Raw genomic sequence first — 11,530 nt, 5'->3', positions numbered from 1 at the left:
TAGAATATGCATGTAAACCTAACAGATCTTATCGTAAGAGTTATCAGAATACAAAAGATATAAATTAATTCAGTTACAAAGAGTTACACATATCAAGAGGACATAAGTTCGGTATATCATTCATTTAGACCATTTCGTAATTGAACTTGTTTAAAACTTCTACATTAGATACTCAAAACAAGTACATAACCCTTAGGAATTAAATTGATTCTCATCTTTCACCGTTTCCGTAGTGTAGCGGCTATCATGTTCGCCTAACACGCGAAAGGTCCCCGGTTCGAGACCGGGTGGAAACAGCCTCGTTTTGCACGCTCCTGTACTTCACAAAGGTCTTGAGTGACCGGTCATTTGTTCCCAATGTATTTCCGGTGCCTTCGTGCACTCTTGTACCAAACGCACGTTCCTTCTGTACGCGGAGCCGATCATTTGCAATTGGGCTGTGCCGACAGACCAGGACGAGCTCTGTCGGCTCAAAAGCAGCGCAGGACCTGCAAGAACAACAGAAAGATTAGCATCCAGCGGGGGCCTCTTAGTGAGCCCAAGATCTCATCAAGAATCGGCTCCAGCAACAGGGCTGGGCGCATTGTTCCATTCTCCGACCACTCTCGGTGTAAACAAGTCCCTCCTGGTCTTTGCTTGAAATGCACTTTCCTGCGTTTGCTTTGGTGTAACTGGCTTCCCCTGCATGGGCGAATGTGAAGAAAATCCTTAGTAAGTCATTGAAGAAAACCGAGAAGAGGTCGGAGTGGCCTCTGTCGTTCATCAACGATCCAGTCAGGCAGTACTCCTCTGCAAAGCGCCGTTCGTTCACATCGATTGGCTTTTTTTTGCTTTCATTCGTGCAAGTAGTAAAAGCAGACGCCCCTATTCCGCCGTGACCCGGATTCGAACCGGGGTTGTTGCGGCCACAACGCAAAGTACTGACCACTATACAATCACGGCGAGTTACCGATACAGACGTGGCAGGGCGAAAAAGGCTGTGCTCTCTTCGTGTGACATAATTCGGAAAAGTCCTGACGTTGCATTTCAACTGAGCCCCAGTATACATCGACCCTTCGACACTCTGAGTTACAACTCTCTTGCGTGTTTTCTCATATTTATGTAGTTTGCTTGCATGATGCCGGGAACAGTGTGGTTGTTCGCTGCCATATGGTCTAGGGGTTAGGATTCCTGGTTTTCACCCAGGCGGCCCGGGTTCGACTCTCGGTATGAAGCAGCTGAATCGAATTGGCGAAGCTCAGCACTGGGCCGCTGGGCACGTCTTACCACCGTTTCCGTAGTGTAGTGGTTATCACGTTCGCCTCACACGCAAAAGGTCCCCGGGTGGAAACAGCCATCTTTTGTCGCCAGGCACAAAAGGGGATTGGGGATTCGCCTAGCGCTGTGATCTAACAGACCCACTCACCTCTTAGTGTGGCGGGATCTGCACAGTGCATGTCACAGCGCATCCTTCTTTCACTTCAATGCGCGTCCTGATGTACCCCAGTCTCCCGCGTGACAGGTGGGGACAGGTGACAGGTCCTATACTAACGAGGAAGACATCGCTCTCTCCGACCCCCGGCATCGTGTCCCGACCCACCGTGCTGGAAGCCGACGCGTGCTGTGATTCCTTTACGGAGCAGAAATGACAACCGAGGAGCCGAGAGATCATTTCAGCATTTCGCGTCTGAATGGAAAACACAAACGACCAACTCGGAATGACTTGCCTTTGACGCTTCTCAAAGCGTTCTTTGTGCATCGAACAGACCCACTCACCTCTTATTGTGGCGGGATCTGCACAGTGCATGTCGCAGCGCTTCCTGCTTTCACTTCAATGTGCTTCCTGATGTCGAGTCGTGTGCCGTGCGGAGGCTCTGAAAGCGAGAGCAATGAAAAGGTGCACGACGCTGTGAAAGAAAACAGAGAAGTGAAAGGCAGTCATTTCTCTAAGGAGGTGAAAGAAAAGCTACTCCCCGTCGGGGAATCGAACCCCGGTCTCCCGCGTGACAGGCGGGGATACTTGCCACTATACTAATGTAGGGAAAACCGGCTCAGGGCCGCCAAATATGTAATCATAGTGGCTCTCTGAAGGCACCAGCTCTGTAGGGTTTGGGCATTTACTGAGACAATTATTAATTGTAGCAGTAAATCACAAAGTTGATTCTTTTGATGGCTTTAGAATCCAACCATGCGACATAACTCAAACAACGCGCACACACAGGTACTAATACACGAGGATACATTTATTAATACATAGAATATGCATGTAAACCTAACAGATCTTATCGAGAGGGTTATCAGAATACAAAAGGTATATATTCAGTCAGTTACAAAGAGTTACATATATCAAGAGGACATACGTTCAGTATATCATTCATTAAGACCGTTTCGTAAAGTGAACTTGGTTACAACTTCTACATTAGATACTCAAACAAGTACATAACTCTTAGGAATTAAATTGATATCAACTGGTTGGGATAACAATTGAATTCTCGAGCTGTAATGCATTGAAGTTGAATACTCATCCAATCTCTGGGGATTCAGATCTCCTGCGGGCACAAAGAAACAGTTGCAGGCTGTTGCTGTCCAATCCGCGCTCTCTGGCTCCGTGCCAGGCTGTGCTGTGCGGCTTGCGACGGTGGGCTGCTGATGCTCATTGTTGGCTTTAACTAGCACAGTTTGTGCACAGGAGAAAAGATGACTGTGGGTCCCAGCAATTCAGGAAGAGGACCGGTTCGTTCCTGATGAAGAGCTAGTTCTGAATAGTAATTCAGCTGTCCACAGTTCCGACCTGTTCACGAGGCCTGCTGCTGGTTACTCTCTGGCAACCTCCACTCTAGACTCTTAGAACAAAGGAAAGTTCTGGCACTCGGACACACTGGCCGGTCCGTGGTTGTCCGGGCTGAGTCTCAGGATGGTCAGGAGGCGCGCTGCGAGAATGTCCTGCCCTTGGGAGCCTTCTGCTCCTGGGCCGTCCTGCCCTGGAATTTTCCTTTGAATTCCCTTTAGAACAATCCACAGAATCTTGTTGAATCTGAATCTGAATCTGAATCTCCATCTGAATCTCTCTGAATCTCCCAGGCTCTCTGTGTTGCCTGTTTTTACCTGGAGGAACTTCAGCTCATTGATTGGCTGAAAGTTCCATGGGCATCAGAGTCCCACGTGGGTTACTCGGCCCTACCAGTCCCTGATTGGTTGATCAAGGTGAGATATGAGTCACTTAGTCCTGACACTTGGATGACCATTGATCATGATAGCCAGGCTTAGCTAAGTGCATCCCCCTTTGGGAGCTGTCCTAGGACCTTAAATCACCTTGCATGGTTTCTCTGTGGCTGCACCACAGAGATGAACAAAGAAATTAGGCCTAATTAGGGAAAGCTCAGAAACACTTAATTCTGCCTTATTAATAAGCCTCACCGCTACACTAACGAGGAAGACATCGCTCTCTCCAACCCCCGGCATCGTGTCCTGACCCAGCACGCTGGAAGCCGACGCATGCTGTGATCCCTTTACGGAGCAGAAATGACAACCGAGGAGCCGAGAGATCATTTCAGCATTTCGCGTCTGAACGGAAAACACAAACGACCAACTCGGAATGACTTGCCTTTGACGCTTTTCAAAGCGTTCTTTGTGCACGACGACTGCGCTGCCTAGCAGATACAAATGGGTTGTACAACTTTGAACTAGCAAATGGAAGAGGGCTAAGCCCCCTCTCTTTTAGCCCAGGTTCGATCTGTCTCCCAGAATCACCAGGGCGCGCACACACACACCCGTGCCGTTGAAGTGCTCTGCTTCATTTCTAAGGGCAACTCAACATTCACTCCTACCCCGAGTGCAGAAAAGACAGCATCCACAGCAACAACAGCTCAGGTCTCTGCACAGGAGTGTAGGGATATGTAGCGGCGAGGCTTATTAATAAGAAAGAATTAAGTGTTCTGAGCCTTCCCAAATGAGGCCCCATTTCTCTGTTCATCTCTGTGGTGCAGCCACAGAGAAACTATTCATGCAAGATGTTTTCTTTTGATAAGGACAGCTCCCAAAGGGGGATGCACTTAGCTAAGCCTGGCTATCATGATCAATGGTCATCCATTGGCGCCTATCTGTCTAGGGAGTGCCAGTTGGACATCTGGACTGCATTACTAAGTGTCAGGAGTAAGTGACTCATATCTCACCTTGATCAACCAATCAGGGACTGGTAGGGCCGAGTAACCCACGTGGGACTCTGATGCCCATGGAACTTTCAGCCAATCAATGAGCTGAAGTTCCTCCAGGTAAAATCAGGCAACACAGAGAGCCTGATAGATTCAGAAGGGGAGATTCAACAAGATTCAGTAAGATTCTGGAGAGGATTCTGTGGACTTTTCTAAAGGGAATTCAAAGGAAAATTCCAGGGCAGGACGGCCCAGGAGCAGAAGGCTCCCAAGGGCAGGACATTCTCTCAGCGCGCCTCCTGACCATCCTGAGACTCAGCCCGGACAACCACGGAACGGCCAGTGTGTCCGAGTGCCAGAACTTTCCTTTGTTCTAAGAGTCTAGAGTGGAGGTTGCCAGAGAGTAACCAGCAGCAGGCCTCGTAAACAGGTCGGAACTGTGGACAGCTGAATCACTATTCAGAACTAGCTCTTCATCAGGAACGAACCGGTCTTCATCCTGACTTGCTGGGATCCACAGTCATCTTTTCTCCTGTGCACAAACTTTGCTAGTTAAAGCCAACAGTGAACATCAGCAGCGCACCGTCGCAAGCCGCACAGCACAGCCTGGCACCAAGCCAGAGAGCGCGGATTGGACAGCAACAGCCTGCAACTGTTTCTTTGTGCCCGCAGGAGATCTGAATCCCCAGAGATTGGATGAGTATTCAACTTCAATGCATTACAGCTCGAGAATTCAATTGTTATCCCAACCAGTTGATATCAATTTAATTCCTAAGAGTTATGTACTTGTTTGAGTATCTAATGTAGAAGTTGTAACCAATTTCACTTTACGAAACGGTCTTAATGAATGATATACTGAACGTATGTCCTCTTGATATATGTAACTCTTTGTAACTGACTGAATATATACCTTTTGTATTCTGATAACCCTCTCGATAAGATCTGTTAGGTTTACATGCATATTCTATGTATTAATAAATGTATCCTCGTGTATTAGTACCTGTGTGTGCGCGTTGTTTGAGTTATGTCGCATGGTTGGATTCTAAAGGCATCAAAAGAATCAACTTTGTGATTTACTGCTACAATTAATAATTGTCTCAGTAAATGCCCAAACCCTACAGAACTGGTGCCTTCAGAGAGCCACTAACATTACATATTTGGCGTCCCTGAACGGCTATGAATCACTACAGAGCTAAGCTGCCCTCATCTCCTCTGCTCTGCGGCTCCTGCGGAGTGGAGTCCTGCCTGGAGCCGTGTTTGCAGGCGGCGGCTCCCCGCGCCCTGTCTGTGCGTCATGTCCAAGAGCTCCTGGGAGGAAGAGAGAGCGCTCCCACTCGGGGGCTTTTCCACGGTCTGTGTGAGGAGGGGCGGGTGTGTCCAGTAGCTTATCGAGCGGAAGCCTGGGGTGGCGGAGAGCTGTGATCGTGCAGACCTTGAGGTGTCACCTCTTTGTCTGCTTTCCCGCCCCCCCTCCGCCCAAGCTCTGCTCCAAAGTAGCCCGGCAACCCCTCACACCTGCACGTGTCACAACCTAAGGTGTGGTCATGAGACACCCATGGGGTGCCGTTCTGTTCTTGCTAATTGTTTCCTGCCCGTCGCAGGCAGGAGTCCATGCGAGGAAGATGCGCTGGACAGAGCTCAGAGGGCGCAGCTGGGTGGCTTTCCTTCTGAGTGACGTTCCTGCAACACTCTCCCGCTACTCTTGGTGCGCTCATGCCACAACACAGGAAGGCTGGAGCAGGTGGCTGTGGGCTTTGCACACTGCCGAAATAGCTCAGTTGGGAGAGCGTTAGACTGAAGATCTAAAGGTCCCTGGTTCGATCCTGGGTTTCGGCATTTTGTTACATCGCGCCCTTTGTTCCTCTCTCCAGCGCCCCCTGCCTAAAGTGACGCGTCCCTTTCTCAGCCCGAAACGCAAGCGAGACACCAGCAGCAGTCCCTGCAGGTTTCCGTAGTGTAGCGGCTATCATGTTCGCCTAACACGCGAAAGGTCCCCGGTTCGAGACCCGGCGGAAACAGCCTCGTTTTGCACGCTCCTGTACTTCACAGAGGTCTTGAGCGACCGGTCATTTGTTCCCAATGTATTTCCGGTGCCTTCGTGCACTCTTGTACCAAACGCACGTTCCTTCTGTACGCGGAGCCGATCATTTGCAATTGGGCTGTGCCGACAGACCAGGACGAGCTCTGTCGGCTCAAAAGCAGCGCAGGACCTGCAAGAACAACAGAAAGATTAGCATCCAGCAGGGGCCTCTTAGTGAGCCCAAGAGCTCATCAAGAATCGGCTCCAGCAACAGGCCTGGGCGCATTGTTCCATTCTCCGCCCACTCTTGGTGTAAACAAGTCCCTCCTGGTCTCTGCTTGAAATGCACTTTCCTGCGTTTGCTTTGGTGTAACTGGCTTCCCCTGCATGGGCGAATGTGAAGAAGATCCGTAGGAAGTCATTGAAGAAAACCGAGAAGAGGTCGGAGTGGCCTCTGTCGTTCATCAACGATCCAGTCAGGCAGTACTCCTCTGTAAAGCACCGTTCGTTCACCGGGGTTGTTGCGGCCACAACGCAAAGTACTGACCACTTTACGATCACAGCGAGTTACCGAGACACACGCGGCAGGGCGGAAAGGGCTGTGCTCTCTTCGTGTGACATAATTCGGAAAAGTCCTGGCGTTGCTTTTCAACTGAGCCCCAGTATACATCGACCCTTCGACACTGAGTGACAACTCTCTTGTGTGTTTTCTCATATTTATGTAGTTTCCTTGGTGGCGCAGTTGTCGTGCACAAAGAACGCTTTGAAAAGCGTCAAAAGCAATTCATTCCAAGTTAGTCGTTTGTGTTTTCCGTTCAGACGCGAAATGCTGAAATGATCTCTCGGCTCCTCGGTTGTCATTTCTGCTACATAGAGGAATCACAGCACGCGTGTTAAAAGAAGACTGTGATATTCGGTGCGTCTTGGATTAGACGAGATTAAAGAGTCAGTAGTTTTGTTTTTCTGTGATGTAATGGGACCAATGAAGAATGTGGCATTCAGACTAATGTGGAGTATTTGTTTCCTTAGGGAAATTGCCACTACCATATACTGGGGCATTAGGACCCATATGGACCGCAGGGTGAGCGCCCAGCGACAGAAACCAGACGGTACCGTGTGTCGGGCTCGGCCGCGTGCAGGACAATGACTTCACTTAAATGTTTAACTGATAAAACCCAAATGAACCAAACCTGTATAAATTAGTGGTGGAAAGGAGTCTTCTTATATAGCAAAAGGTCTCTGATCCTTTGGTAAGAACGATGGGTATATAACCCATTGTCCTCAATATTAGAAATGAATCCTTGAGCACTGCTGTTGTACCAACGGTCCATAAAAGCCTAACATTACCCTTTCTTGCATAAATTGTAGAACATGCCGTCACATTTCAGTTGCACCTCAGTAGCAGTTTGATCTATTATCACCCTACTCCCCACCTCAGAACCTTCGCTCTTCTTATTCTGGTCTCCTAACTGTCCCCCAAGCCCATCTACACTGTATGAGTGACAAGGCCTTCTCCTGTTATGCCCCCAAGCTCTGGAACTCTCTCCCCAAGGATACCAGAGTCACCTTCCCTAAACTCCTTCAAATTCAGACTCAACACCTTGTTCTGGAGAAGAGCCTTTACTGAACTGGTTCCATTCTTTACCCCTCTGCTTCTACTTTCCTTAGTACCACCATCCATGGTCTCCTCTGTCTATTGGAACAGTTTTATCCTGTGTATTCTAATTGTAATTATGTCAAGTACTTTGCGAAGCCACCTTTGGAACCATTATATGAAATAGTTTAGCCTAAAACCTTGAAGCTTTAATAGGGCATTGCAGTAGGGCTAAAAATTAACAGTGTTAGTGGGCCAGCAGGATTTGTGCAAATCATAGGTAGTCACAACGGGAGACCAGGATTCACTTGAAATTCATGACACGGGACACTGAAACAGGGGAGAGGCTTTGTGTAGTAAGCATTCAGTCTCAATCTACACAGTCTGTGCTGCTGGTAGAGGTGGTTGTGAACACTTGTCTTCCCAGTTAAGTACTGGGATCTCCAATTTCAATCCTAATACTTCCCGTGACTGTCCAATACTGTGAAACCAACACCCATAAGACAAGACCTCCAAGATTCTAACTGTACCTTTATTCACTGATGTTTGGGCACCAGAATTGTTCCTCTGCTAAGGAAGGGAAGGCCTACTTTGCACCAAGCCCCTGTTGACAATCCCTTCCTTGTGTTTCTTTTAGTCAGTTTGTGCAGCCTAGAATAGGACATCAGATCTCACTCTTACTGGGCACTACAGTAGCAACTGACACTCCATAAGCACTACCCCTCTAGGAAACAGGAGGACTGCCAGTATATTGAACACCTCTGTCTCTCCCCCAGCAAAAAAAGTCACAATGACCTGCCCAAGGAATAGTGCGGCCATCTTCCCCCAGTACAACGCTTTGTTACTCCAACCATTTTCAGTCCTCATTGGCAGCAATATGGGAAGCATTCTTGAAAGGGGAACCCCCACAAATACTTTCATTGATTAATGGGTCTCACTTCCCTTGAATTCCTCCATACCATTTAAACCTATAAACCATAAAGAAACAAGGGCAGGCAGAAGGGTCTTTCACAGCTTTATTGAGATGTTGCCATTACAAGGCAAGTGGAGGCAGGAGAGTCACAAGGGCCAGGCTGGAGCCTTCATTCAGGCACCTGGGGAGGAAGGAGAACAATCCAGCTACACTGCAGGACACCACCCCTACAGGAGCTCCTCCTGCCAGACCCTACCTCTCCACTGGCCAACATCTCCAAAGTCCTCTGCTCCTTCCACATCCTCACTGGTGCTCTCAGCATCTTCACTGGAGCTCTGAGGGTCTCCTTCCTCATCCTCAGTCCAGTCAGCTCCCACATCCAGAGGAGCTTCTACTGGTACCACAGCCACCCGACTACTGGTCACCAGGCTCCTGGTACCTGTGGACAAGCAGCACCCAGGAGTGAGGGATCTGCTATACCCAGAGACCCACAGTCTACTCATCTAAACAGTCCCTTTGTCCAGCACGGATCATTCCTCAGTTGTCCAAGCATGGTTGTCTCTTGGGCAGAGATGCATCCACAAGGGATAGAGAACCAGACCCACCTTCATTCCGACTGCCAGCACACCTGGACTCACAGCAGGCACAGACCTCATGGTCACCATACAGCTCCTCCCACCTGGAGGAGAGGAGGAGGACAGGTGAGGCCTAAACCTGGCATGTCCCAGAGCACCCTCAGCAGGCTCCTTGCAGAAGTACCTCTTAGCCTCCCTGTTGTAGGTGCAGGACTTGGTCCCTGGTGTTGCTTTAGCAGGAGCCACAGCCATGACACAGTGCATGTACAGCTCAGTCACTTCATGCTGCAAGAGGGAAGGTCACAGCATTAAGGGATCAAGGCCAATAGAGGGACAGAAAGACCTTCTGCCATCAGTGAAGGCAAGCTGGCAGCTCTAGGCACTACAGCTGCCACAGTCTGGTTCACATCTAGATCATGGATGAAAAAGCAGACAATGGATCAGTAGAGCAGGAAGGCTGAGCAGCCTTTGAGAGCAGTACCTTCCTGGACAGCTTCTTCTGGAAGAGGAAGGCATCAATTGTGAAGCGGAGCACATCCTTCTGCTTGGAGGGGACAAACCTGGACAGGCAGCCATCTGCCTTGCTGTCCACCATGCACCTGGGGACAAGGACAAGGATGAACCCCTGCAGGCTCTCGGGGCTCCTGCCCACCTCCCCTCCCAGAAGGGGCCGTACCCCAAGTTGTCGATCACGGGGAAACGGGGCTGGGAGTGCTGGTCTGGTTTCTCCGTTACGTAACACGAGTGGATGTACAGCCTCTGCTCCGCTGTGGCAAAGTAGGCAGTGGCCTGGAAGTACATGGGCTGACCCAGGAAGTACTCATCCTTGGGAGAGAGCCGGACCCAGTGGGCTGGAGAGAGAGGCAGCATTACACCTGCACACAGCACCCCCTGCAGGCAGGTGGAGCCACTCGCTCAAGGAGCTTACAGTTGGTGGTGAGCAGCACAAAGCTGTGCTTGTTCTTCAGGTCCTTGAAGAAGGTCCTTCTCCTGGCCCACGTGGGGACATAGCCAACCTTGTAGGAGTAGTGGAACCTGCAGGACAGAGGGGATGAGGGGCTTCTGGACACTTTCCCAGTGGCTTCTCAGCAGCAGCAGAGCCCTGCCTACCTGTTGTAGGAGCACTTGACAGGCACAGAGAAGGGAATGAAGCGATGCACAGGTGCACTGGAGGAGGGCGGGGCATAGCGGAGAGTGTTGGAGTACACCAGGCGGCCCTGGACAACCTGCAGGGTCACAGAGGAAGGGATATTCCCAGGAAAGGCAACCCCGACACTGGCCCTACAGCTCACATCGATACACTGCCTGTAGATGAAGACCCGCTTACCGATCGCTCGGTGCCGCACTCGTGAAACCCGTAGATGAAGTAGAAGTAACTGCGTGTGGTTCGGCTGACGCTGCAGTTGCCCAAGGTCACCTCCGATGGCCGACAGCTGAAGCCGAACAGGAGCCGACTGACCCTCACGTACATCCTGCTGGAGTCGCACCACACAGCCACTCCTCGGGTGCCCCCGATGGCCGGGCGAGCCGGCTGCCGCCCTCGCTGGGGAGGAAACAGGACGCTCTTGATGTAGGCGGGTAAGGGGCGGCTGCCGGCTTCGGGCTTCATCTTCTCCTTGTCGAAGTAGGGCGAGTACGCGTCTCTGGACACGGGAAGGCGGCGAAAGTCGGGAGCCAAGGACTGCGAGTCGTTCTCGCTTGCAGACAGGTCTTCGGAGGACGCATCTGCCAGGTTCAAATCCTCCGACTGGGCTGCGTCTTCAGGAGCCGGGAGGTCGGCCTGGAGCGCTAATTCCCGAGAGTCCCAGCCAGCCGGTCCGGCGGAGATCAGTGCGGGGAGCCCGGCCCCTGCGCACAGGCACAGCACAAAGAGAAACGAGCGCATCGCCAAATTGACGTCCCGCTAAACTGCTACAGAAGTAAGACACATAAACCACCAAACTGTGTTGAAGCAAGAGAGCATAAAGTGTGAACGCGGTGACTAGGTTTTTATACTAGCAGGACTATGCTACCACACACATGGTCGCACTGCCGCTCAATCAACACAATCAATTACACACAGAGACCCGAATTGTTCTCAGCGTCTAATTAGAACCTGTTTCCAGTCTGAGGCGGGACTCCGTGAAGCCGCCTGAACACTTTCCCGTGTGTATCTGACCCCAGCGGAGGAGTTCCACGTAATTTCAACAGAATGAAATCATCCACATGTGTAAAATTTGCTCAGATTAATTTATTGTTCAATTCGTTTCTAATTTCCAAGGACAGTGTGTTAAACTCGCTGTCAGACAGAGTACGGAA

The 11,530-nt window shown here is 50.4% G+C and overlaps 1 protein-coding gene and 4 non-coding genes across 6 annotated transcripts; 3 read left to right on the top strand and 2 right to left on the bottom strand.

Annotated features, from left to right (window-relative positions):
- Window positions 1-223: 223 nt before the first annotated feature.
- On the top strand, window positions 224-296 carry trnav-aac (transfer RNA valine (anticodon AAC)). The gene has a single exon. It is a non-coding gene; the product is annotated as a tRNA-Val (tRNA).
- A 574-nt stretch (window positions 297-870) lies between these two features.
- Window positions 871-942, bottom strand: trnah-gug (transfer RNA histidin (anticodon GUG)). The gene has a single exon. It is a non-coding gene; the product is annotated as a tRNA-His (tRNA).
- Window positions 943-5,893: 4,951 nt separating this feature from the next.
- trnaf-gaa (transfer RNA phenylalanine (anticodon GAA)) lies at window positions 5,894-5,966 on the top strand. The gene has a single exon. It is a non-coding gene; the product is annotated as a tRNA-Phe (tRNA).
- Window positions 5,967-6,075: 109 nt separating this feature from the next.
- trnav-aac (transfer RNA valine (anticodon AAC)) lies at window positions 6,076-6,148 on the top strand. Its single transcript has one exon. It is a non-coding gene; the product is annotated as a tRNA-Val (tRNA).
- A 2,598-nt stretch (window positions 6,149-8,746) lies between these two features.
- On the bottom strand, window positions 8,747-11,202 carry LOC138242802 (zona pellucida sperm-binding protein 3-like). Of its 2 annotated transcripts, XM_069198356.1 has the most exons (9): window positions 10,560-11,202; window positions 10,343-10,458; window positions 10,161-10,267; window positions 9,909-10,083; window positions 9,714-9,831; window positions 9,417-9,517; window positions 9,263-9,336; window positions 8,914-9,096; window positions 8,747-8,838 (listed from the first exon to the last, which is right to left on the bottom strand). In XM_069198356.1, exons 1-9 carry the CDS (start codon window positions 11,115-11,117, stop codon window positions 8,831-8,833), a joined length of 1,440 nt encoding a protein of 479 aa, XP_069054457.1. In that variant the 5' UTR covers window positions 11,118-11,202; the 3' UTR covers window positions 8,747-8,830. The 2 variants fall into 2 exon arrangements, with proteins under 2 accessions (XP_069054457.1, XP_069054456.1); XM_069198355.1 differs by having other exon boundaries at window positions 8,747-9,096.
- Between the last annotated feature and the right edge of the window lie 328 nt (window positions 11,203-11,530).

This window comes from Lepisosteus oculatus, chromosome 14 (genome assembly GCF_040954835.1).
Source record: "Lepisosteus oculatus isolate fLepOcu1 chromosome 14, fLepOcu1.hap2, whole genome shotgun sequence".
Taxonomy (NCBI): domain Eukaryota; kingdom Metazoa; phylum Chordata; class Actinopteri; order Semionotiformes; family Lepisosteidae; genus Lepisosteus; species Lepisosteus oculatus.
Note: the sequence above shows the minus strand (reverse complement) of the source record. Positions and strands in the feature narration are given on the sequence as shown.

Coding starts and splice junctions, on each gene's coding strand:
- LOC138242802 (XM_069198355.1), bottom strand. CDS start 11,117: ATGCGCTCGTTTCTCTTTGTGCTGTGCCTGTGCGCAGGGGCCGGGCTC. Junction 10,459..10,559: donor AGTGCGGCACCGAGCGATCG/GTAAGCGGGTCT, acceptor GTGACCCTGCAG/GTTGTCCAGGGCCGCCTGGT. Junction 9,097..9,262: donor TGCTGGCAGTCGGAATGAAG/GTGGGTCTGGTT, acceptor GCTTGTCCACAG/GTACCAGGAGCCTGGTGACC.